This window comes from Micropterus dolomieu, linkage group LG04 (assembly GCF_021292245.1).
Source record: "Micropterus dolomieu isolate WLL.071019.BEF.003 ecotype Adirondacks linkage group LG04, ASM2129224v1, whole genome shotgun sequence".
NCBI classification, from domain to species: Eukaryota; Metazoa; Chordata; class Actinopteri; order Centrarchiformes; family Centrarchidae; genus Micropterus; species Micropterus dolomieu.
In genome coordinates, this window is record NC_060153.1 from 28479619 (window position 1) to 28506493 (window position 26875).

The 26875-nt window shown below is 39.7% G+C and overlaps 2 protein-coding genes across 2 annotated transcripts in view; both read left to right on the plus strand.

Annotated features, from left to right (window-relative positions):
* Positions 1 to 6382, plus strand: part of pecam1b (platelet and endothelial cell adhesion molecule 1b) — an 18285-nt gene extending 11903 nt beyond the window's left edge. The window contains exons 8-12 of the mRNA XM_046048495.1: positions 1227 to 1280; positions 2043 to 2132; positions 2686 to 2742; positions 3693 to 3715; positions 6114 to 6382. Coding sequence (XP_045904451.1) covers positions 1227 to 1280; positions 2043 to 2132; positions 2686 to 2742; positions 3693 to 3715; positions 6114 to 6218 — 329 coding nt within the window. The 3' untranslated portion in view covers positions 6219 to 6382. The remainder of the gene's footprint in view (positions 1 to 1226; positions 1281 to 2042; positions 2133 to 2685; positions 2743 to 3692; positions 3716 to 6113) is intronic.
* An 8346-nt stretch (positions 6383 to 14728) lies between these two features.
* Positions 14729 to 26018, plus strand: p4hb (prolyl 4-hydroxylase, beta polypeptide). The gene is made up of 11 exons (XM_046046721.1): positions 14729 to 15060; positions 16836 to 17042; positions 18414 to 18547; positions 18716 to 18853; positions 20405 to 20509; positions 20628 to 20753; positions 20943 to 21143; positions 21464 to 21584; positions 22325 to 22506; positions 23242 to 23358; positions 24438 to 26018. The coding sequence occupies exons 1-11, from the start codon at positions 14922 to 14924 to the stop codon at positions 24507 to 24509; spliced, it is 1542 nt and encodes a 513-aa protein (XP_045902677.1). The 5' UTR covers positions 14729 to 14921; the 3' UTR covers positions 24510 to 26018.
* The last annotated feature ends 857 nt before the right edge of the window (positions 26019 to 26875 follow it).

Below are 26875 nucleotides of genomic sequence, written 5' to 3' on the forward strand. Positions count from 1 at the left end.
GGGGGGGGGGGCATGTTGATAAAACTGGTGGTGTTGGGGAAGGTGGCGCTTACTTTGGCCAGGCAAGTTTGAATGCGTGCAGCAGGCGGAGGAAATTAATCACATAAGCCTTGTTTGAGCTGTGTATGTGATTACATTACCAACTGGGAAGTTGCAATGGGAAGTTGTTTTTGCCAGAGCTTATTGTGCAACTGCTGCTGAATTAACAGCCTATTGTGCACAAGGCAACGGAACATTTCTTTATGTGCCAGATGAAGACTTGAAATCTGTTCCTTTGTTATTGGTTTTATTTTAAGAGTAATAAAGCCTCCACTGAAGCCCATATTGTAGAGATGGGCCACAACAAGGGCTTCTGAGCTATACAGAACAGAATATAATCCTGTTTGTTGACTTTTGGCCTTTTCAATAGTTTTTCACTTTCCTGCCAAGAGTGAGATGAAAAGATTCATAGCAGTCTCATGTCTGACTGCTAAAGTATGAAACTACAGCCAGGAGCTGGTTCAGTAGCTTAGCTTAGCATAAAGACAGGAAAAGGGGAAACTTCCAAAAGTAACAAAAAAAAATGATGTAAAAATAACAAATGACCCGACTGTAAAAGGCACGTTGGTTTTTATATGGATTAAACAATCAAGGTAAAACATGTATGAACAGAGTTTTTAGAGATTGACAAAGAAATTTTACCATTTTTAGCCAGACTACCTCTTCACCCTGTTTCCAGTCTTTATGCTAAGCTAAGCTAATTGGTTGCTGGCTGTAATTTCATATTCAGCAGACAGACTTCTTCTCATACAACTTAAACACTGTAGCACAGTTTCACTGTATATGCCATTTCATTTACTGCTGACCTCTTTATACCACTTTGTATTTGTATTTTAGTGGGAATTAGTTATATTGCACAACTTCAGCCTATCTTGACCCAGGTCACTGTTATAAATGAGAATCTGTTCTCACTCGGCTTACCTGGTTAAATAAAGGTTAAATAAAAATTTAATTAAAAAGCTAGAAAGTGCATAGGTATTTTCCAAATATTATAATTGTTTCTTTTGGAATTACTCAACCACACATCACATGTCAGGTGATATTCATACATGTAGCTTTGTAATGCGTTGTTTTACTGCTAATTACCTTTTAAGGTATGTTTCTTTGTTCTAATCGGCGCAGAACTTAATTAAAGTCTGGGTTTAGCGGCTGCCTGATGACCTGATGTCTGTCTTTCTGTTTCACAGTGAGGGTGGACAGAGCTACAGTCAGTGTATGGAGCAAGAGACCACTTGACGCAGGTGAGCTGGGCTTATAATATGTACCATTATAATAAGACTTTTACTGAAAATGTCTTAGAGTTCTATGAAAGCATGCAGTGTAGTAACTATTGACATTTATGAGCTAATGTTTAATGCTAAAATGTGTAAAAGTTGTACCAGTACAGAAGTGATTCAGTAATGACAGTTCCACAGTAATATCTACCTAACGTTTGCTGATATTAGCAACAAGTAGCTGCTGGTTGTACCAAACCAAGTAAGGCTATCAGCAATGTGTGTTCAAATGACCAAGTTTGAGTTTGCTCAACTTTTCATTTGTAAGAAGCGGAATGTGTCATTTCGTTTTTTAAAGAGTTACATAGTCTTGCTTTACGTGAAATATGTTTCTATACCATTTGTGGGAGGAAAACTCTACCTCACCACTAAAAAAGATAAAGAAACAAGAAAACTGTATTTTCACAAAACAATCCTAACTCAAGGTCCACTTACTAGCTTCTTCCAGAGCTTTCAAATGTCCTGCCATCTTCATCAGCTGACAAGTTTGTTCACTTGCCATGGTGTTTGATCTGTCAACACGCAAGTTCAGTAGCTGCTGTGATTTCATCCATAGCTTTTTTAGGACTTCTCCATGTTAATTTGAAGGAAATTGTAGTTAACTAAACTAACAAAACTTAAGGTCTGTAGCATATACAGTAGTCATATAGTTGAAAGCTCCGGAAAAGTAGGTGGACCTCAAGTTGGGACTGTTTTGTCAGAGAATTTTGTTGATGTGTTTGGTTGCAGCCAATGACGAGGAGAGCAGCGTGATATCCAACGAGCCTGATGTGGAGTACACTGAGGTGGTGCATCCCCGGGAAGTAGATCCTGCCAGAGGTAGACACTTTATACACTAACACACACAGAGGAAAAAATTATATTGTTTAGGGTCCATCTCCTAGTTCATCTTTTTATGCCCGTTTTGTTTCTCCAAACTCTGTTATTTTGATAACGTTTCGTCCCTCTATTTTTAACCATTCTGCACATTCTCTCCTTCAATTCCAAACCTCCTTGCCAAAACCTTTTTTGTCTGCTTTGCCCACATTCCTTTATAGTTGATGATACAGACCAACACTTCCTGGGAGAGGCCAAATTACCCATAATTAACCTCCAAGTTGCTACAGGGATAACTGCTAGGATTTCCAGAACCATTGAAGACCTCATAAACAGGAAGGGTTGAGCTAATTGCCATGCTGGTTTCTGATACTGGCCCCTTCTTCATGACAGTCCTGTGCTAAAGGTCCCAATGGGCTGGAGATGGCAGTTACAGAATATGAAACAACCCGCCTATTTTTAGATTTCTGTTAAGGATAGATCAAACAGACAGTGTCTACTAAACGTTATCTTTTGATGTTCCAGCAGGCTAATATGTTGCTTTTTACATTAACAGCCCCGCTGAGAAAAGGCACAGACACAGTGTACAGCGAGCTCCAAAACTCTCCACATGGTGAGTTTAACTCCTTTAAAGCTGCACTGCTGCAAAATTTTTACATTAACAATGGAAATGACCAAGATGGCCAAGTGTAATTGGGAAAGGGGTTGCTCATAGTGACAAACCTGCAGAGAATTATTACCCAACTTTGCAGTTCCTTTCTTCTGCAGAGCGTTTTAGCATCCACCAGCTTGATGTTTTGGTTTTCCAGTCCTTAACTTTACTGCTTTGGTTTGGTCTCACCGCTCTCATCAGCCTTGTTTTGAGTCACAACGGGCAGCACTCTTTTCTATCCACCTGCCCAAAATTTAGCAGCGTATTTTCCTTTTGTGGTCGGAAACCTAAACAGAGAGAGAGGAGAGTGATAATTGGTCTTGGACTGGTGGTCAGAAATGACATTTTAATGGATGAAAGAGTTGTTCTTTGTCTGTTTGATGTGTAAATTGCTAAGTGTTTGCTAACGTTTTTGCCATATCAACTCATAATATATCAATGTTGAATGTCAGTGCTTTTATTACAACATGATAGAATTTGTGACACTTCCAGATCACACCACATATCATTTCTAAAATGAGGTTACTGATGGAAGGACAGTTTACACAGGCCGGCTACAAAACCATTTCCTGTTACTGCAGGCAGGAACTTCCTGTTATTAGAAGAGCTAGATGTGTCTACCAAGTAGTCCATTGGAGTCCTAATAATCCTGTTTAACTGTGACAAAAGTGTCCTGAGGTTGTTGAGAGAAGCATCTTTAAGAGTGAGAGGGAATATTCTAACCAATTATTCAGATTACAGGGATTTATGGTTGAAATAAAGGCCTCAGCAGAAGAGGAACAAGTGAGTCAGCAAGGTCCGCCACGTCATTGTAACTGTCAAATGACTAATGAATAACTCTGAGGTCAGCCAGTGAGTGAGCAGGATACACACCCAACATACATTTAACCTGTGACGCTTTTTTCCTTTAGGTGCCGCTGAACATCACGACTATGTGAGTAGTTAGCAGCACAATCACACTTCGAGTATTCTTGTTATTATTATTATTATCATAATACCTGTGTGCTCTCTTTTTTGCCTGAAACTTGAAAACCATTTCCACTCCATATATTGTTCGTATACTATAAAAATATGCACGCCTAATGTTATGAAGTTTTCTGCATTTGGAAAAAAATATTCAAAGGTTGACATATTTAATTAGATTTTTTTTTTAAAAGACACTTGACTTAATGTAATTGAAACATTTCATATGTCAAATCTGCCAAATTGTTTGTAGATGCAAATACTTTTCTTGTTGATAACTTTTAGAACAATTACATTTAAAAACAGTCCCATAGACATCCATTGTACTGAAATCTCAGCCACTGTATACAGAGCAAACCTAATTTATATTTAAAAAATGCTCTGTATTACACACTGATCAAATTTACGTAAGCTTGTCATGGTGACATGTACATTTTATGACTTATTACGAGGTTTGTAATTCAGCACAATGCTCTGTAATCGTGTCCAGGCCAGCCTCTGTTGCACTAGCTTCTGTAATCAGCATTTTTTTCTGAAAAATTAGGCCTGTTCCTGGAGTTTATTATTCATATTCTAAGCCAAAACAGCATCCATACAGCACTTGCTATTAGAAATTGGAACCTTCATGATTTTAACAAGGTTAAACATTTACTTTGTGAGCACAAACAAACTCCATTTCACCAAAGCCATTCAACTTTTAGTTGCAATCTCTGCTGTATAAAACAGAGTCCTCTGTCCTGCTGTTATAACAGTCACCTCTGAGCTAACCATGACCCATGGACTCGCTCATGGACTCCTCTGACGAGCCATGGCGTTTAACCAGCTAATGGGTAATTTTGTTTGTTGAAGGCGACAAAAAACACGAAATATTAAATAAACAATGATATTAGATTTATTTTTATTTTTTTAAATGACTGTAGTTTTAGTTGTAGTTGTAGTTTTGTTAGTATTTAAAGTCATGAAGCGAGCCACATACTGTTGAGAAAGGCTCAGTTCCAAGGCTGGATTTTAACGTTGTTCCAAATGTCAATGGGATTTCAAATTAATTTTTTGTTTTACTTCTGGAACAGCATCCAGAGGTTCTGGTTTCACTCTGGCTCTGTATATAAGTTAATTATGATGTCATGCTTGAGTTATATAAGGCATAAAATTCTGTGGAGCCCCAATTATGACTCAGCACCTTTATAGAGGACTAACTCCATTCAAATTTAGAAATAGCCAGTTGTGCACACTGATTAACTGTGAATAAGCTCATTATAATGGTACCGTAATGCATTAAAGCCTGATGCTGAAAGTCTCCATTCACTATCATTACTTATGTAACTCAGCTAATATATTAAGGTTAATGAGTTTTCATATAATTATAAACTCATGAAAAAATTGTTACCAGCACTAATAGCAATCACACTCATTTTCTAAAGGAAATGCTTCAATAGTTAAATCTTAACACTTATTCACATATTTCATTTTTCATTTGTCCAGCATGTAGTATTTCATACAAACATTTTGACCAAACTTAATTCACTGTTGATTTAAGTCCCACTTAGAAAGCAGTCACACAAGTTTTCTTCCCCATTAACTTGAAAAGTGACTTAAATAACAAGTTTTATACAGTAGCTCAATTCATGTATGTTACAAGTTATAAACTAAATTACTAAAACCATCCAGGTGTCCCTGCATTGGCTGCCTCCTGGTCACAGTGATCTTTTGCAGGCCTATAATCCAGAGCGAGAGGGAAATGCTTGTCAAAGTTTCCAGACAAGAACAAAGGCATTTGGGCTGGGGCTTCCTTCCCTATCGCCTGCTCAGATCAGCGCTGTGACCCAGTCAAATTAACTCCAAGCCCATCTTGGCCAGCATACTGTCCCCCAGCATGCCTTAATCACTGCTGCTCCTGAGTGCTCTGTTTGTCCCTACATGGTGTTAAAGGCATCTGAAGAGAGGAATTTGAAATAATAAGCTGAGGACATGACATCATGTTCTAAAAACTTTCACCGCTGTATCTTCTTGATGACAGATTATGCGGTTTGGTCTGACAATACTCTTATTATGGTTTGTCTGCTCCTCAGGAAACTGATGTTCAGTAGACAATTTGAAGTTTTTATTGTGGGGAAAAAACAGAGCATCCTCTGGCAGTGTGTTATCAGGATTTGCTCCAGTAAAAATGAGGATTAGAACTTGGGTAGTTAAGGAGATGGATGAAAACACAGTTAAAAATCTGATTTGAATATATGCAGGGGCAAACGTTTTGCACACATATTACCAGAAGCCACAAAACACGCTTGTTTTTTTAAAAAAATCTTATAATGCAATAGTTTTAAATATCACCTAGCTGTGACAGTGTTTAATGGATCTGCTTTGTGTGTCAGCAGGGTTCAGTAGAGTACGCTGAGCTCAACACTGAACAACATAAGATCAGTAACTCCCATCCAGAGGTCAACAACTGCCAAGCCCTGCCAGTGCCGGTGGATTAGTGATTTCCGCCTTCTTTTCTTCACACACCGCTCCTTGTCCCTTCCCACTCCCATTTCTTATTCACACCTTTTGGTAAACTCTACCAAGTACGTTGTCAGTTTCCAATCAGTGAAACAATTGGCTGTAAATATTTGTTTATCTCAATAAAGGCATGTCACATATCCTTACTGTGTTTGGTGGTGTGTTTTCCGTGAAGATGGCATGATGTTACAGCTAAAAAGAAAACAACTGGACTATCACCGTCATCTGTAACATCATCTATTATTGTTAGTTCCTCAAAGTGCTTTGCCTTGCTACAGAGTACAAACACACCCGAGTTCTTGCATAAGAAGAGGGTGGTGCAGGTACAATAAAATTAAGGTTAAATAAAAATAAGAAATAGATGTACCATTATGACCGAACATAAATGTCCTTTGGTGTGAGAGCACATGCGCTTGCTTACACAGGTTTCACCAGCAGGCCTACCGTTGTGGTTTGCCCGGGTTGATTGTATTCCTGAAATTATATGGATATATTTGACACTACTGTGATACATTACATACAGTATATATTTATGCATAATAGAAACAGTATGACAATGTAGAGTGGATAATATATATATAGCGTTCAGCTAACAAGCTCCTCTCCTGTGGAACCAGGTTCCAGTTTGGGTTCAGGAGGCAGACACCATCTCCACATTTAAGAGTAGTCTTTCCTCTTTGATAAAGCTTATAGTTAGGGCTGGCTCAGGTGGGTCCTGAACCATCCCTTAGTTATGCTGCTATAGGCCTAGACTGCTGGGGGATTTCCCATGATGCACTGAGCTTCTCTCTCTTCTTCTTTCTCTCCATCTGTATGCAACCACTAACACTAGCCTCGTAAATGTTTCCTAAGGTTTCTAAGCTTCAGTCAGATTTTGTCTTTTATGATGCCATGTAGTCATGAATGTTTATACATTCAGAATTCAGGTGTCTCTCGGTTGTGCTTTTTCATTTACTAACACACACGCACACACGCTGCTTCTGTTGAATCACACAGCTTGAAAACAAAATGGCCTGTTGATGAAAGGATCTGTGCCGTTCAATGGTGTCACGACCTTTAAAGGCTTTTAAAAATTCTGCAACTTTAATTTGATATATTAATATGTTTTGTGAATTTAACCCTAACCACTAATGAGAATTTCAGTTAATGTACTGTATATTTCAATAGTGGTGTTTTTCCCTAGTATTCACCACTGGGGAACGCCATTGCACCAATAATACAGCAAATAATTCTTCTTCCCCCTCACTTCACAGTTGTTTTCAGTGTTTGTTTGTGGCACATAGAGCCATCTTGTGGCAGAACATCTAAGTTCACTGGGATAGAATCACTTCTAATGACATTACATGACCTACCATTGAAAAAGTAGGTAATTATTGAAAAATGCAAAAATTAATACCACAGAAAATTACAGCATTTAAAGAAAAATATCATGCTTAAGTAAGACCACAAAACATATTTGTGTGTTTAGTATATATACCAGAATATTCACAGAAGCAGTAATATGTTATCATAGGGACTTCCATTTTGATAATTCATTATTTCCAACTTGTAATCATGACGTGGTAAAACTTTTATATTTGTTGTCTGTTTTTATGTGAATTTTGGGTGCAGCTCATCCTTGAATGTTGCGGACAGTTCACATTCCTTTATGTCCTTCTGTCAATCATCTTCATGTGCTGATGTTGCTAGTAAAATATTGTATGTTTCATCAGCTCCTTGTTGATCTGTACATGTCTGAAATTCCTGTATTTTTCAGTGGCTGTGGGAGCTTGCTTTATATTTATTTACTTCTTTTTTTTTTTTTATTGTGGAATTGTTTCACTAATAGAGGCTTAATTTTAACTTTCCTCCTAAGGCGGATTACCTGTATATTACATTAATATGATTTCATTTTGTCTTCTTTGTCTTTCAAGTCATGTGTGATTTCACACCTTTTGATTATATACTGTACATACTGTACATCAGGGCACTGAATTAACCCATACACCATGTGTTTAAAATAGCCTATGTTTGGTCATTATAGCTGCTATTATTAATTGTTTTATATCCACAGTGAATCAAATGCCTATGAGTAATACGAAATGTGAAGTCATAGTGATGAACCCACAGACAGTTATCAACCAACTCTGCACCTTTAGCCTTTTAGCATATTTTAGCTAATTGTTTTGGTTCTCCATCTGCATCTCATCAACTGTTTCCAGCAGCAGCATGCAGCAAAACATAATATTACATAAACATACATAAGCCCTCTCCATACTACCTGTACAGCAATAATGGCAAACTGATTAGAAACACTTAGTGACTAGCTGGTGACCATAGTGCGGTAGACCATAGACTTTAGCAGCTAAGAGACAGATATTTCCCTCAGGACAAAGCAAAAACTAAGCTTAAAGGAGGTTAAGTTTGAACTTACGTGCCAAAAAGCACGGCTCCAATTTAATGCTGTACTGCTGTGCCAGCTGGATGTGTAATTAGACAAATGTTTTCTAGCTCAATGAGCAACTCTATAAGGGGAGGCCATAATAATCTATTAATGCAGCTTTAAAATAGGAATTTAGTTGTCCTACCTGAACATATTACATTAGATGGTAATTTTTCTTATTGACTCTCTCTCTCCCTCCCTTTCACAGATACACACACGCATCCACAATCCAATCTTAGTGCAATATTTTAAAAACAAAAATATTCTACTTTATACCTATAGTTAAGGTAAAAAAAAAAAATAAGAAGTGAAAAGCTTAGTAGAAAGTTCAGTGGAAATGTGACAGAGGGAAGTTAATGAGGAAGCTAATGTTGTCATGTCACTGTTATTTACACAAGGCCATTGAGCAAACAGAGAAAAAGTAAAAGAGATAATCAGATATGCAGTAATGTATAATAAGACCCTGAAACATGTTCTTGGTGATGTGTAGGTGGTTCCTACGACTTTAATGGCACTGCACAAGTAGTACTATGAACTGTATGTGTAATTTGTGAAAACACACACGTCTGATACTTTCCAACACAGTAGGCCAATATATTCATATGTTTTGTTGAAAAAACAAAATTCATTAAAAAATTTGCTAATAGGTATTCTTTATATATTCTATATGTTGTTAACAACTCGTGCTTTACAGTACTGAAAAGCTCATCCTAAAGGAAAGGACACATTGTTCTTTTTAAAGATACATTTAAATGGACTCTCACATGGTGTACATTATGAATGAAACATGCTGTAACCCGGTAGTTTCGGCTATGACGTCTGCATTGTTTGTTACAAAGTCATGTCATATTCAGAGTTTTTTATAATTAAATGTCCTTCCTCCAATAACCTCAAGGACTCCAGGAACCTGCCATGGTAGTGTTGGCATGGCAACTGCACTTGGACTTTTTGGCAAATGTTCATCTTTCTCTCTCCGCTTTCTCCGTTTCTGCCAGCATCCTTATTAAAATCCCATTAAGCTTTAATGACCTGAATTCATCCTAATGGTCAAAACATGAGCTCAAGAGCTGCGTACGTCGATCAGCGTATCCTCATCTGTCATTCTGTCCTCCTGCTCTGAATTAATTCTACTTATTACTGAACTTCCTGGTGCAGTCATTCATATAAGCAATTAAGTTTCCTCTTTGCCAGCCTTTTACGTCCTTCTGGTTCAGAGCAGCTCAGAATCTCAAGGTGCATACTACAAAACAGCAGCATCCATGGTTGGACCTCAGGCTGAGGGAGCCTCGTTGAATTACATCCTCCCTCCCCACGTCTCCTGACTCTCTCAGTCTCATAGTGACTGAACAAATAAAGGCAAAAATTGCCAAAAACTATACATACTCAGACCATTTGGATGAATGTATGAGAGATTTAAATGTATGTTTAAAAAGAACATATTAATTGCAAACATGTGTCCTTTCCTATAGGATAAGCTGTGAAGTACGAGTACATACTGTTTCAAAAGAATACATTTTAGCACAGTTGTGAATCATGTGTATTATTTACAACAAAACAATGTAAAACACTTAAGGCCATTAATATACACTGTGTTAGTAACAGAGTTGTGTGTTTTCATAAATTTGACGTTCAGTTGTCGGATATACACTCGCCAGACACTTTATTATGTACACCTTCCTTGCTTGGTAACACAAATAGCTAATCAGCCAGTCCATGGGAGCAACTCAATGCATTTAGGCATGTAAACGTGGTCAAGACAACTTGTTGAAGTTCAAACTGATCATCGGAATGGGGAAGAACGTGGCATGGTTGTTGGTGACAGATGGGCGGGTCTGAGTATTTCAGAGACTGCTGATTTCACGCACAACCATCTCTAGGGTTTAGAGAGAATGTTCCAAAAAAGAGAAAATATCCAGTGAGCGCCAGTTGTGTGGACAAAAAGGCTTTGTTGATGTCAGAGGAGAATGGGCTGATTGGTTCGAGATGACAGAAAGGCAACAGAAACTAAAATAACCGCTCGTTACAACCAAGGTATGCAGATCACGATCTTGGTCAGCCAGTTTGACACTTGTTGAGACTGACTGCACTGGATGGATTGCTTCGACATTTTTACAGATATTCATGGTCTCAGAAGATGAATGCTACTTACTCTGGTGATCCCTGGATCAGGTTGACATTTGTGGTTTTGAGTGAAATCGTCAACTCGACAATTGATTACCATGAAATCAGCCACAACTGTACTTTGCTTTGAGTGGGAATTTACAAATGTTAGCATGCTAACAAACTAAACAAGATTATACCTGCTACACATCAACATGTTAGGACTGACGCTATGATTAGGATAAAACAACAGCCAAGTGCAATGTCCACATAGAAATATGAAACAGTAGTAAAGGTGATAGTGATGGAGATGAATAATGAAAGCAATATTGATGATAATAATAATAGGACTAATGATCATTATTGTAGCAGCAGGTGTTGAGCAGGAACATAGCGGCAGCAGGCGGCCTGCAACCACAGATCCAGACTCCGCAGCTCTGGAACCAGAAACACCTGCAGAAAGCTACAGAAAGAGAGAGGAGCAAGACGAGGAAGCACAAAACAACGGGAGAGGAAAGACGTTGAGTTAGTAACATGAATTAATGGGATAAGAAAAAGAATACAGATGGAGGAGGAGAGAGGAGCTCAGTGCATCATGGGAAGTCTCCCGGCAGTCTTTGTTGAGCTTCTTTTAAATGCTTGTTCCGTGAATGTACATTGAAAGCAATGGAAGGACCGGAGTCAAGGAAATATAAGTTATTCAGATTCTGATGCTGAATATTGGACTACAAAATGTCTGCTGGATGTGTCAATAGTTAACTTTTTGCTAACAAGTATAGATTATCAACCTAAATGGTGATAATAATATCAGTAGTCATAATATCAGTAGTATTCACAGCTTGTTTCTGCTACTCAGAGCTCATTTTCCTGATACTGATTTGCAGCTCAGTAGTCTCAAGGCTTAAACCTGAACCTATGAATCTCTAATGTGCCTGTTTCTCATTTGTTACATTATTGTCTTATATAATATAATTAGGATAACTGCTATTATCAATAGTGTTATATCAACAATGGATCAAATGACTAAGAGTAATGTGAAACGTGCAGCTTACCTGAATTCATTTGATCCAGTTACCGGAATATTTGGTGCAAACAGTCCACATCTCTAATCTGGAGGTCTCTGACAAGCAAGCAAACCTCCAGTAACACTTACTAAAAATAACTTTATTCTGAGTCTAAAGTACTTTGGCTTGTATTTGTACTTCTACTTTGGTATCAGGTCCTTTAGGTTGGTCTTCATACTACAACTGATCCTGGAGTTTAAAACTGCTTTCCTTCCTCCATGCACCTTCTGGGCTAAACCCCCATTCTACTCATAAAAAGGTGCAATGACATAATTGCTCCCATCATTATACTCGGTTGACTGTTCAGGGTTGACCTGCCTGATTACATAAAAGTTAAACAAATAATAAAAAGGAGATAACAATTGCAGAGCGGCAGTCAGCAGTATTTGCATTTAAAAACTGCCCTTGATAAAATAAACAGCCTCTCCCTCTACCTGCAACTTAATAGTTTCACGCAGAAACTGTGAGAGTTAGCATGGATGGTGGAGAGCACACACAATAAAAACTACTGTTGTACTGTAAGTGCAGTAAAAAGAACATATTAACAGTTTGTGAATTAGTCTTCAAAATTCACCAGAATTACCTATTAAATTATGTATTATGTAAATTATGTAAATTCCATAATATCGATTAGGCTATCATGATAAATTATGATAAGTCTTGAGGCATGCTTGGCATGAACATATTTTGGCTTCTCTTATGTGGCATGAGGTATGGTATGAGGATGTGGACAAACCAGGCGCAAAAGAGACAAACTGTCAAATTGCTTTAGCCAATCGCTTGTAGAGCTTGCCGCTCTGTCAAACAAGCAGTGCCAGAGATTCATGACACGTATGAATTGCATGGAGAGGGAGGCAATTTGTCTATTTGTCCTTGTTGGAACAAATGGAAAGCTTGCACTGAGACATTATGGTGGTATAGAACACATGCTATGTAGTCTATACTATGGTATACAGTATTTGTTATGCACGCACTTTTACTGCATAAACATACACCAAATGTGTTATCCTCTGCAAAATAGACAGAATCTAGTTAAAGCAAAGTAAACACTAGTCCACAGAGTACTGCAGTCAATTCCTGACTAAAGACTGAAGTTAACAATAGCAAGCTTAACTGATTATTTATCCGTGTGATTCTATGACAACCATATTATATCACATTTCACCACAGCTTTAATGTCAGAGATGTAGAGTTAAGGATGAATACTAAGTTGCTTAACATTGTTGCTTAAGTGTGTTGCCAGGAAACTGACACAAGTTTTGATATTCAATCTCACTTTTCAGCCCATTTGCATGAAATCTACCCAAAAATTGTCTGCTGTGTCATAGTCAAAACATTTGAAATGCAGTTGACTGCATTACAGAAGTCACCCTGAGTACTGAACTTGTGAGGCAGTACACACTCGTCCCTGATGCAGTGTAGTAACATGAGGCATTTTCCAAATACCAGAGACAATGTCATATACATTGTAAGAGAGTAATCATAATTTTATGATAAACATCTGTCTGATTTAATAACTGGAAGCATTTTTTTATTGAATTTAGCTGGGTATTGAGCAGATACTTCTGACTAAGTTCATGTGGTATCCGCACTTAATTGTCTGATCTGACTGCAGTTGTGCATTAATCCCTTAAAATGCCTAAATATTGAGCATACGTCAGGCTACAATCCTCTACGCTAAGTCAGGAGAAAACCAGGGTCATATTTAGGTTCCTTAAGGAGTTTAAGCAAATTGGGGGTGTTTTACAGCTAAACAAATATACAGTGTGTGATGGCAGAAAATTGTTTCTCCTTCCATTCTGTCTCTTATGCATGTACTTATTTGTATTGTTTTGGAGCCAGTATGTTTAATTTTAACCTTTTTTACACAAACAAAATAAATAAATAGATAAAGGCTGCAATGTGCTCATAATTCATTTAATCTGTCCTTCATTTTCATGTTTGTCTGAATTATTCTTTTCCCTGACAGTTTCCTTATTCTGCACTGGTTGAACCTGCCCCTTCAGTATCTCTGGGTGTAAGCACTGACTGTACCTGTGGAACTGCTTCTCAGGTTTCTCATTCACCTGATACTGATACATGAGATGTTACACTCATACCAGATAAATCTGGGGTGTCAGAACTGACAATCCTTCCATCCCTTTATTAACAATACACTAACCAGACAGCGATTACCTTTATCTTCATCTTAGCAAAGAGTAACTTGTCTTTGCTAGTTTATGACTTTGACTTCCTTGAAAAAAATATCCTCTTTTCACCAAAACAACAACAAAACACATTTTCTCACCTACCTGAAGTTGTACCTGGCCACGTACATGGGTTTGTTTTTATTTTCCCCTGTTGTAAGATTTCTACTATGGGGCTCAATACACCACCAGAGATAAGCAATTTCCTTATTTAGGTGAACCAACCCTTTTACCCTAACATCACCAGGACATGATGTTAATAATAGTAATCATTAAATAAGTTATTTTACTAGATTTCAAGCAGAGTTGTTAAGACTTTACATTGTCAGCTATGCAAACAAAACAACACCTATATTTCAAAGGCAAGGGATAAGGGATAAAAAAAAGTGTAAATACAACACATTTACATATTTCACTTATAGAATATAACTGTTCACACATTTGGATAAACAAAAATAATGCTGCATCATGTAGCTGCATTATGATTTCATCTACATTTAGTTGTAAATTACATAATCGGTTTAAAAGGCGTAGGTGCTTAATAATCTTGTTTTCCATATAGTTTTCCATGATCGCTGTGCCTTATCAGTCAGGGCTGATGTGCAGGCATGCCAGCAGAGAGCAGGGAGCGCCGCTCATTCACTTCCAGGTGCAGTCCGCTGCGGTCCAGTCACATTTCAACACGAACTGCTTTAGGCCTGATAAATGCGCATGCGCACAACGCCTGACCCCTCCGGTTTCTGCGTGCACTGCCACGTTAGTAGCGGTAGACACAAAATACCAGCTACTCTCCCAACCTTAAACAAGGAATAGGACCTGAACTACGACCAATTTCTCAGCTAAACCGCAGAAGACCGTGTCTGCAGCTCTCATCTCTGTCAGGAAGAAGACTCGACGGCAACTAACGTTATGTTTAAGTTTTTGCTCCTCTGCACACTGGCGGTGGCCAGCCGGGCTGAGATCACTGAGGAGGAAGATGTCCTGGTGCTGAAGAAAAGTAACTTCGACGAGGCTCTTAAAGCTCACCCTAACCTCCTGGTTGAATTCTGTAAGTAACAGCGGCTTCACAATCTCCAGCTAACGCTAGCTGTCTTCAGCAGACTCAACGGTTACCCGGCTAGTTAGCTAGCTAAATTAAGCCTGGGTTCCTGTTAGCATTAAACTTTGACACTTCTGACAAGTTGCTGCGGTTAACGGCCAACGTTAACTTACTGACGACGTGCTCAAGTTTGCATCCATGCGTGAATCCTTTTCAGCTAGTTGCCTACCAGCTATTCCACCTGAGTTCACACTGTAAAAATGGACGAGGCATTGTTTATCAGACTGCGGTTTCTCTTTGTCAGACTATATTGCCCGTTTACATTTGACAAACGTTGGCTAACTGTTAGCACCCAGTATCCTCGAAGTGCAAACGGATTCTGTGTGGATATCAAGCTTGACACAGTGCCGTAAGCCTCTAAGCTGCTTTGATACTAACCTTAGTCATTTTACAACTTCTTCTGTTTAGCCATATTCTTGCTTTTACTTCTGTAACATTCTGGAGCTAACCTTATAGCTAACAGCAGTGCACCAAATTGCATTTAGAAAATCGACCAGTGCGTGCATTGTCACTTTTGGCGTCAGAATAATACTGTAATAACATCGTTATTAACACCATGAGTAGACAGAAACTAAAAAGTAGGTGAATCAGTAAAGTGCGGGATTATAAAGTTTCGATTGCCTGCTTTGGTTTCATACTTTATGTTTCAGTTTTCGTGCTACTCAGACAGCTCATTTACTGTCTTTTTTTTTTTTAAATTCAGTTCTTGTATTGAAGTAATTTATATCCCCTAATAATAGGATTCGTTGTCATGCCATATCACAGGGTTTAATGAGCCACTTCTTCATAGCCTGCAGGCCCATCCCGCTACACTTTTACATGATTGTTGACCTGCTCACACATTGTGTGACAAATGAGTGCACCAGTCAGAGATGGCCGTGGAGAAGACTCTCCAATGAGCTCAGGATGGGAGGGATGAAGGCTTTGCCCACGTAGTTTTCAGCTGGGCGGGATCTGAGTTGGGATGTGGAGCTAGGTTGACGTGTACTTTACAAAAGTTCATCTGTGTGTTCATAGTGACTCGACTGGAACAAGGAAGTTTTGTTCTTTGTCAATAATTTAAGGTGATGCAATGCAGGTTTTATTTCAAGTGTTCTTTCTGATAAAGAGATTATCCGTTTGGAGTTTTGTCCAGACCTTTTAAATGTACAATTAAACACGTCATGTCTAAGGAGTTCTCTCTTAAAGTTCAAACTATTCCTTGGATATTATCACAAACTTACTTCTCCAAAAGTTGTCCTGAAATGTGTCACATTGGGCTGCAACTTACGTTATTTTCATTGTCAATGAACCTGTAGATAAAATTGTTGTTTAGTTTATGAAATGTTCCCAACTTCAAATTGCTTGTTTGTTTATTTTTGTCTTTTTTTTTCTGACCAACCATTAAAAACCTAATGATATTTAAGTTACAATTAAATACAAAAAAGAAGCAGCAAATCTGCACATTGAAGTAGCTGTGGGGAAAAAAGTGCATGTTTGGCGAACGATTAGTATTCATCAAAATAGTTCAGTTCTGTTGATTGTCCAATCGATGAATCAACTTATCTCTGCTTGATTTTAAGAGGACAGTGTAGGTTAGCAGCTATGGCAGTTATCAAGTGTTTTTGTAAAATCAGAGAATTTTTCACAAGGATTTTTTGTTACAAAAATGATCAACTCCCTGCAGGAAAACTGATTTACTTAACAACAATGTCCTGCCAAACTTCCTCCTGACACTCCTGTAGATGCCCCATGGTGTGGCCACTGCAAGGCCCTTGCTCCAGAGTTCGCCAAGGCTGCTGGAACGCTGAAGGCAGAGGGTTCAGAGGTACGTCTGGGTAAGGTGGACGCCACAGAGGAGACCGAACTGGCCCAAGAGTACGGCGTCCGGGGATACCCCACCATCAAGTTCTTCAAGGGCGGAGAGAGCCAGTCACCCAAAGAGTACTCTGGTGAGCATCAAGATTTTATTTGTGCAGACTTGCTTGCATGAGATGAATTATTTAGAGGTTGAAGGCAGTGGTGGGAAATTAACTCTTATTTACAGGTCGGCTGTGGTGTTTTTGTTTACTCATATTATATTAATATTTTCTATTTATTGTTTCTATTCTCCTAATAACATCATGACTTTCTGCATTTGAATTTAGTTATACGCTCATTTTAAAAATGTTTAGTGTATTTTTCTCCAATGTGCAGCTTGGTTTTTTTTATTTTTAATTTTTCTCACAAAGTGATGTAATCTTGGGTAACCCCTCTCATAGTAAAGTGACTGAATATTATTTCATAATATAATGCTTGATAAATCATAGTTCTTAGCAAAAAGAATCCGATCTGAGTACTATATGCAAGCCCTATTGACCGTCTTCATCCTGGTAATATGATCTGCACAGCAGCATAAACACTAAGTTAGCCAATCAGCTTTCAGCAACATGACTGAGACAAAATGTGGGTTGGATCTTCCATGCACATTCCTCCCATGCTGACTCTGAGCAAGGCCTCCAGCTAGAGAATGTGCAGTTCTTCACGTCGCCTCTTCTGTGCTGGCCCGGGCCAGACTTGATGTGGAAAGGGAGGGAATGAGAAGGTTGGGAGGGGTTTTTCTTTTTGTGGAAGTGACTGCTCTGACTTGAGTCTCCCGTCCCCCACGCACTCCCTGAGACCTCACAGCACTGCACCAAGACTACGTGCTGTGTCACTTCATCAACATGTTTCTCAATGAAATTGCTACTACGTTGCATCACTTGTTCACTCTGATAGTCAGGTCTGACTTAAGTCTAGTTTAATTGCAACAGTCTTAATCAAAAGAAAGATAAATAGGTTTTTGCAGCCTCACAAATCTGGCATAATTTTTAATTTTGTATTATAATTTAATTATCCTACAACATGGTGCTTGGATTTGAAAGTTAAAACAAATGAGCAGCGTTCTGGATTGTCATCTGAAGTTATAAGAGCTGTTAGCCAGAGGTTTCAGAAATGCAGAACTGGTCTGTTGTGCTGCTGACATATTTTCACTTTCAAAATTTACTGAGAATGTATGAAGGGTGTCTCCGCGTCTCTGCATATTCAGTGCCTGTGGCTAAACCACAGTAGAGGCAGTGCAAATTCACTGACGCATCGGTTCCCCTGAGGCACTTCAGTATTTAAGTTAAGGTCAGCTACATCTCTGTCTGTCTGAGTAAAGATGGCATCACTTTGGCTCTGTTCAAATACTGAGAAAAATGTTTCCTGCTATCCTAATATGCATGGAACCTGAAGGCTGATCACATTGTCCATTTTTATTTAAAGACAGGAGTACTTGAGTTATTGTGTTTGTTGTCTTGCAGCTGGCAGACAAGCAGATGACATTGTCACTTGGCTGAAGAAGCGCACAGGCCCGGCCGTCACTATCCTGTCCGAAGTTACCGAGGCAGAGGCTCTGATCGCTGACCACGAAGTGGCAGTCATCGGATTCTTTAAGGTATGATTCTGATTTGTCAAGGTCTGAATATAACGAGTTGAATTCATCCAGAGTCATTTTTATAATAAAGCTCCTTCTGTTTGTTTATATTGTATGAACACCGTTTTGCTGTTATCATTGGGGATCACTTGGACAGTGCTTTACATGAAGGATTTCTTGTGTCTGTAGGATGCTAACTCGGACGCTGCCAAGGCTTACGAAAAAGCAGCTGAAGCCATTGATGAAATTCCCTTCGCCATGACCTCCGACGATGGTGTTTACTCCAAGTTTGAGGTGTCCAAGGACAGTGTTGTCCTCTTTAAGAAGGTGACTTCAAGTTCTTCATTGTTCCATAATAACTCATCTTGATGTCATACTGACACATAAAGTGCTTAGAGCATAGCACATCTAAAGAAACACAAATATTACATCTGTGTCTATTCAGACATATGGGACAAAATGTAGTTACAGGACATCTCAAGATACAGACTCCAAACTGGTTGACTCGTGATTATTTATTATAGATATTTTGTAAATAGGTTATCCATGGCCTTACATCAGCTTATGAAACACACATATGGAAGCTGCTGAAGACACCCCAGTGTTTTTGATCTACACCAAGGTAATGCGATGCTGTCAGCCTCACAGTATCCGCTCTCTGTTGCTAATCCTGGCTCGTCTGAGGTGCTTCAACGTTGTATACGTGCGCCTGCCTTCGGGCGTGTTGCTCGACTTACCCAGTGAATGACCTCAGCGTGTTGAGCTAATGGTGATTAATGGTAAAGAGCTTTATTAGGTGATGGTACATCTTTCAAGTAGCCCCATTGGCTATGAGCAGACGAGTGAAGATGTCTAGCTCAAGAAGTAGTTCCTTCCCCTTCTTTACATGTGTTGTAGCTCATTGAAATTACACAAGATGGGATTTTTACAAACAGAAAATGCTTGTCTTGTATCCCAGTTATTGCTGGCAACAATCCCTTGAAGTATAGGTCAGACATCATTTAGCCGTCTTATCAGCAAAACAGTCAGCGTGTGGATTTGTCAAGTTGGGTCAAGGTCCAGTGTGTCCATCAATAAAGAAAATGAGGCAACTAATGTGAGGGTGATAAATTTAACTCTAATATGACCACATCTCATATTGTAAGACGCTGAAAGGTTTGAGACTCATAACCATGCTTCCTAAATGCAAAGGGTGACTGATCGTTTCATTTAATTTTCAACCATCACACCATATGTCACTTTCTGTTCTGGTACCTCGTGATGGGCATAATGTCTAACATTTTATAGTTTGTTAGATCAGTAATTAAATAACTTCATGCAGCCCCAATTGCCCCAGCGAAAAACAACAAACTCTAAACTCTCTGCGTTTCTACAGTCAGTCCTTAGAGTTGATCTTTCATTTTGGCACATGAACCAAGTCTCAGTCCTCCCACTGCCATTGTCTGGCCTCCGATCAATGTTGGTAACTTTACCTTGATACAAACACTGACATGTGGGCTTGTTGCCTACAGTTAGGCAAACCCTCCAAAAGCAGGAGCTCAGTCTTAATAAACAGCTGGGGTCTTTCACTTGTTTATTGCAACTGAGGTTTGAGGCTTATGTTTCATAGCCTTGGTCAGTGCCCGCAAGGATGGCAATAGGCCACCAGCCAAATGTCCTTTTTCCTATTGTGTGCCAGTAAGAGCTGCTTGGCACAGCTGCACCACTGCTATTCTTAACACTTAATAAAAAGTCCATTGGGGTTGCTGGCTCTTTCTTCAGATGGGGGTTACCAGGGGATTTTAAAGTGGGTTGTCTGGTAAATCTGTTTGGTGTCCACTGGCACTTCAGATGGGTGGATAATATTTGAATCTAAATGTTTCCATGTTTCCTTTACAGTTTGATGAAGGGCGTAATACCTTTGATGGAGAGCTGACCAAAGAAAAACTCCTGGCTTTTGTCAAGGCCAACCAGCTGCCTCTGGTCATTGAGTTCACTGAGCAGGTAATGTCTGGGGCTATGCACATCATTATATTTCCCTACTCCATACAACTGTCCACAAGTGGTAAAAGTCAAAGTGTGGATCCCCACATGTCAAATGTGTGTATTCTGTTGTCTGCAGACTGCCCCTAAAATCTTTGGTGGAGACATCAAGTCCCACATCCTGATGTTTCTGCCCAAAGCTGCTTCAGACTTCCAGGACAAAATGGCTGAGTTTAAGAAAGCCTCAGAGGGATTCAAGGGTCGGGTAGGTGGACTATCTGAAAATGCAGGCCAGTCTTTCAAATGCACTTGTGTTTTAACCAATCACATGTGATCGGTGTGCATTGTGTATAAGCTATATGCACATCTTTAAATCTAAGATTTTGCTCAGCTATGATATATTTTGAAGAAAAAAAAAAATCTAATGTTGACCTCTTCCGTCTCCCCTGTCCAGATCCTGTTCATTTTCATCGACAGCGACGTGGACGACAACCAGCGCATCCTGGAGTTCTTCGGCCTGAAGAAAGAGGAGTGCCCCGCCATCCGCCTTATTACCCTGGAGGACGAGATGACCAAGTACAAGCCTGAGAGCGACGCCATCACAGCAGAGAGCATCATCGATTTCTGCACGCTGTTCATCGAGGGCAAACTCAAGGTAAGACAGTTACGGCAGCGCGTGAATGTTATAGGTGTACTTACACATTCGTGCTTGGGATTTAATTAATGTTAATTTTGGACTTGGGAGTCTTCATATATGATATCCTTAGGGCAAGTGCTGAGTGCAAACATATTTTGGACCAAGCAACGAATTTATATCCTTAATCCTGTTAATACCATGACTCGTCTATTGAGCTATACTCTTAAGAATGTGCCGTAAATACTGTTGACACAAGTGGATCATGAGTTTAACACGTAATTAAGCATTATGTATTGTAATGAAAATTTCTGTATTCACTTTTTTTTTTTTTCTCACAGCCCCACCTCATGAGTCAGGACATCCCTAAAGACTGGGACAAAACCCCCGTCAAGGTTTTGGTCGGCAAGAACTTTGAGGAGGTCGCCTTCGACCCTTCCAAGAACGTCTTTGTGGAATTCTGTAAGGGCGTCTTCTTGTCCGCAGAAATTTCCATTTCATCAGCATTAAAACATATTCATGATTCATGATCTTTTTGAGGTGGTATCAACTATTTTTAAAGGGGTATTTTCTTGCAGTCAAAGCTCAGGCAAAATAAGGAGGGCCAGGATTTAAGTTTCAGACACCGAAGCTAGAGGCTTTGCCAAATCTCCCACCTACTGTTTGAGCAACTGAGCTAAGTCCTTTTCAGATGCCCAAAGTTGATGCTAGGGACTCACTCTCAGCCCACTCTCTGCAAATGAATTTGTTATCTGACACTGACGTTGAAAAGATCCAGTTAAATATAGCCACTGGATTATTTTTATAGCCATCCTCATTTAAATTTACACTTATGTTTGGAGGAAATTTCCATCGTTGGCTTTTAAATACAGCTCTTGTATATCGGGGTTGGCCCATTTTTTTCCTGACAGGTGGTGGTGGTGTCAAAGGGGAGCAAGGCCATGAAACTGAGTCTGCATGTGACACGTTCACTGTGTGTTTGCCTCCTTCCAGCTATACACTGCAGTGGGATGTAGAGACCTGTCTGAAATCAAACATCCAGACATCCTAATGGCCAGAGCTTGATTTAGTAGACTAAAAGAAAATACGAGAGATTTTGCATTTAAATGCTGGTCAAGATCCCAATAAGCTAAAGCCGATACAAGTGTACTTGTTATTTTGTCTTGATGGTGTGTTTTTTTTGTTTTTTTGTGGTATTCCAGATGCACCTTGGTGTGGACACTGCAAACAGCTGACTCCCATCTGGGAGAAGCTGGGAGAAAAATACAAGGACAGTGATGACATAATTGTGGCTAAGATGGACTCCACAGCCAATGAGATTGAAGCCGTCAAAGTCCACAGCTTCCCCACTCTTAAGTTCTTCCCTGCAGGAGAAGAGCGCAAGGTGGGTGTTCAGAACTTCCAAGACAACATTTCTCTTTTCTGTCACATTTGATCCATCAGCAGAAAGATTAAATATTTAATTGGTATCATCTCATCTTCAGGATCTTCTGTAAACGTCTCCATTTCTGTTGACCTATAATCCTTTCTTCTACCCGTAATAATTGGATTCACCCTCTTATTCATTAGACAGTTGTGAGTTGTAGTGATCCGAGTGGTTATTTGGAAGATGATTGCCATAGGGGCCTCCTAAGTATTATTGGTGCCTCTTGATTTAGCAGCGCTAACCTTGTGCAGAAACCTGAGCTTGCTGGCCATAGATGTTTCTGCACCATTATGTTGGTGTTTGGTTCTTTTGTAGATTCCTGCTTGAGGACTTCAATCACATTGAGACAGTCTGCTCAGCTTGCACCTGCCTCTTTCTATAGTGTGCTTTTATTTACCAGGGCTTCACGTGCCCACCAAAGTCCTAGTGATTGTCCTTTTCATGTGCATCCTTATTTTAGCAGTCACCCTTCTGGCTTGTTGCTGTGTCACTGCTCAGAGATCACCTCTGGACAAGTTATTGGCACCATTTTAAGAATGCCAAAGTTTATTTGCTGTTTTCAAATGGTCAGGTGTCAAAGCTCAGTGATTTTTGTTTTATAAATAAACTCATGCATTCATGCTTGCATTTTATAGACTTTTTTTTTTGCGGGGGTGGAGATGGGATGTTTTATCAGAATTGTCTGATCAACAGGTGATTGACTACAACGGGGAGAGGACACTGGAAGGCTTCACCAAGTTCCTGGAGAGTGGTGGTAAGGAGGGTGGCGCCCCTGCAGGAGACGAGGATGAGGACGATCTGGATACAGAGGTAAAACCATTCACACTTTACAGGAAGCAGTACTGTTGTACCCTCATGAGAAGAAACTGTTAGGAAATAATTGTGGTCTCGCCCTTTTTTAAAAAAAAAAAAAAAAAAGTACTATTGTACGCAAATGTCTGAATTCTTCACTAAACTTCCTCAGGCTGTCTCAACTTTGGTGAATGTAGCTAACTGTTCAGGTCATCTTGATGTATTTTCCTCTGGAGACCACATGAAAGAAGCCGTATGGTAACACAAAAATCTAGCTTTTCATGCAATGCTCTGTTAGACTGTTATGATACAAGCATACATGCTCAGTGTAGCTGTGTTATTTCTTTTTTGTGTTTTTTGGAGTTGAGTCCGATCAGCTACCCATAGATAGATTCAGGGGACCAGGATTTTAGGCTGTAACCTTTTGAACAGAACCATATGTATGGCCAGTCGAAGAAAATGCCCATGTTGGTTTTAAGAAGTGTGACAGAAACTGAACAGTTCCTAAACTTACTCCAGGTGCAAAATGTTTTAATGTTGATGTAAATGATATTTGTCAAACTTTCCACCATATCTTTTGTTAAAGATGCAGGGGATGCATGTTGAGTGTTAACCCCCAAATACCTTCCTGTGTGCTACAACTCTGCTACAACTCTGCTGCATCCAGTGCACATTGGGAGGGGGGGGTCCTCTTCTTACTTGCACTTTTCCACTCCACTATTGCCACCATGCCCCCTTCTCAGAAGTGTAATTGCAGCCCAGCTGAATGCTGTTCGCTGATGCCATTTTCAGCTGTCACAGCTGTTTACTGGGCTTTCCCTGGAGACCTGAGCCTCCAAATAAAAACAGCACGTGCAGTGCTGCAGTCAACATTAGGGCCTTCCTCTATCTGACACATCTCCTCACGCCACCTGCCCTCAGAGTAGACGTGAAAGAATGGCTGTTAAATATGTCCTCTGTATGTCGAGCTGTGGTTGTGACACAGTGTTGATGAGACAAATAATTTTATAGGCATCTTCTATAAACTAGACCTGCGTTCTTGCCAGATTTGAGAGATTCTGTTTTATTCAACACTCTTCTCCTCCTCTGCTTTCCAGGATTTGGATGATGTGGAAGGAGGACAGGACGAGGATTCTGATGGTGAGGACGACGGACATGATGAGTTGTAAGAGCTGGCAGAGGAGAGAGAGAGGAGAGAAGTCCTGCCCCAACCCTTCCAACCAGTCACCATCACCACCTTCACGTCCTTGTGGACCTTCCCTGTCCTGTGAACATTAATACTTCCCCTTTAACTGCCTCTCGTCAGTCAGCCGGCCTGCTAGCCAGCCCGTCAGTTACTCAGTCAGTCCATCAGTGGAATGGCAGGGCCTTTTTTGCCAGCCACATCTCCAACCTTGCAACTTCTGGCCAGACTGGTCTTGTCCCCCCTGGAGGGACTCTATGGAACAGCGCACCACCTCTATGGGAGACCTCAATGCCTTCTCTACAAAGCTCCACATCAGCTGTTTGCCTTGTATATTTTAAACCAAATGTAAAAATGGCATTGATATCCAATTTTGAAATTGTTTTTTTTTTTTTTTTTTTTTTCTGGTGAATTTGCTCCCCTCCTTTTTAAAAAAAAAAAAAAAAGCATTGCCATTGTTCAGTGTGGGTATGAGCTAAATGAGTGTTGTAATCTGTGTTTGTAGGTAAGGGGCGGGGGGCTGCTGATGTTCTTTTTCCTCTGATAGAAATCCAGAGGACCAGGGTTTTGTGTGTGGTGGTCTTGTAATGACTGATCTCTCAGGGGACAAGGGGCCATCCTATAGATGTGTTTATTTTGCAATGTCTTCACTAAAATAAACCCCACAGTGCTTGTCCAGTGTAGCACAAAGCTGCCCCCCCCCCCCCTCCATTTGTAGCTGAGACGAATTATTCATTCTTTTGGTGGGGGGAGGTACTTTGTTTTCATTTCTTCATTCCCAGATAATTTCTCAGTTCAATCTCTTGATTTCAGCACGGCTACTGACTATTTTCTAAAAGGAAAAAGGTTAACTTTTTGGGGAAAACCTATTTTATTTAATTGTTTTGACTATGACTTTTTTTGTTTGTTTTTTTTTAATTAAGGACTTGTCATGTTTGATGTTGACCATTGTGCCCAGCTGTAGCCAGTTTGGTCTTTGGACACGCTCTCAGACCTGGAGCAGGTTCTGATGGGTCGCACTGCATTCATGCCTAATCAGAGATTCCCGTGGTTACTGAAGCAGACAGATTGGTACAGTTTAGTGGTTAGGTTGGTCTGAGAGAAGTGTCTATTATCTGAAGCGGGGAGGGAACAGTTGTACCCCACCCCCCCACCCCTCACCCACACTGTACCTCCAGCATCCCTTTTGGCTCTAACCAAAACCCTTGTTGCTATAGCGGTGCGTGCGTGTGCTGTGTGAATGGTGTGAAATTGCTGTGTGATGAGTTGAATGATTAGTACATATTTTCTGGTCTGTTATGAACAGGAGAATGAATGTACTGTTTGTTGTAGTCGGTGTGTTTTTTGGCAGGGAGGGGAGGCTTGAGTAGAGCAAGGCGATGGGTTTGACAGCTGTACAGCGGTGGGGGAAACTTAACAAAGCATTCCATCATATCCAAATTGATGTGGAACATGTGAAGTGGTGGCCAATAAACAAAAAAAAATTATAAAAATGCATCTGTCTTCAGTAATTTATTTATTGCACAAGTCCAGATTGTCAACTGTTTAATTCCAAGTAAGGGGATCAGAAAATGCCATTACACTTAATCACTATTAAGTAACAGTTCTAAAACAAAAGTGACTAAGAATCTATGTACTGTAATGCTGAACACCTATCATTTATAAATTGGCTCGGTAAACAATCCCAAACAGAGTGACCTGGCTTAAACTTTTAACACTAGTTCCAAAACCCATGTTCAGTTTACTATAATTTGAGGCAAAGAAAAGCAGCAACTGATGATCTGCAAGCGGCTTGCTTTAGGCAGTCGATGCCGGTCAGTCATGTTGGTCCACAATTTTAGTCCGGACTGAAACTCAACAAATAATGTATGGGTTGCCATGAAATATTGTACAGCAATTCAAGGTGCACAGAGGATGACTCCCGCTGATTTTGGTGATCCCATTTTATCTAGTGCCATTATCAGGCCAAAATATTTTTTTCTAATACTATCTGCAAAACTAAATGCATAATATTCCCATCATTCTCAGATACACTCAGTGCTAGTTAGCTAACACTCTAAACTAAGATTGTAAACAGAATGCCTGTCAAACATCAACATTACGTTGTTGTTGTGAGCATATTGGCATCCTGGCTGTAGACTTATTTGTGCTACGTTCAGGGCCGTAGCCAGGTCCCTGGTAAAAGTTGGACCGAATATCAAAAAGGAGGTCTCTATTAAGGTCCACACTGCCAGGAGTAAAATTATAGTGAAGAAATATTAAATAGTCGCTTGTAATGTAATATTTGAAATGTTATAATGTAATTAGTCAAATACTCAGAGCAACCTATGAAATACCTGCCCTGTGTAGTAA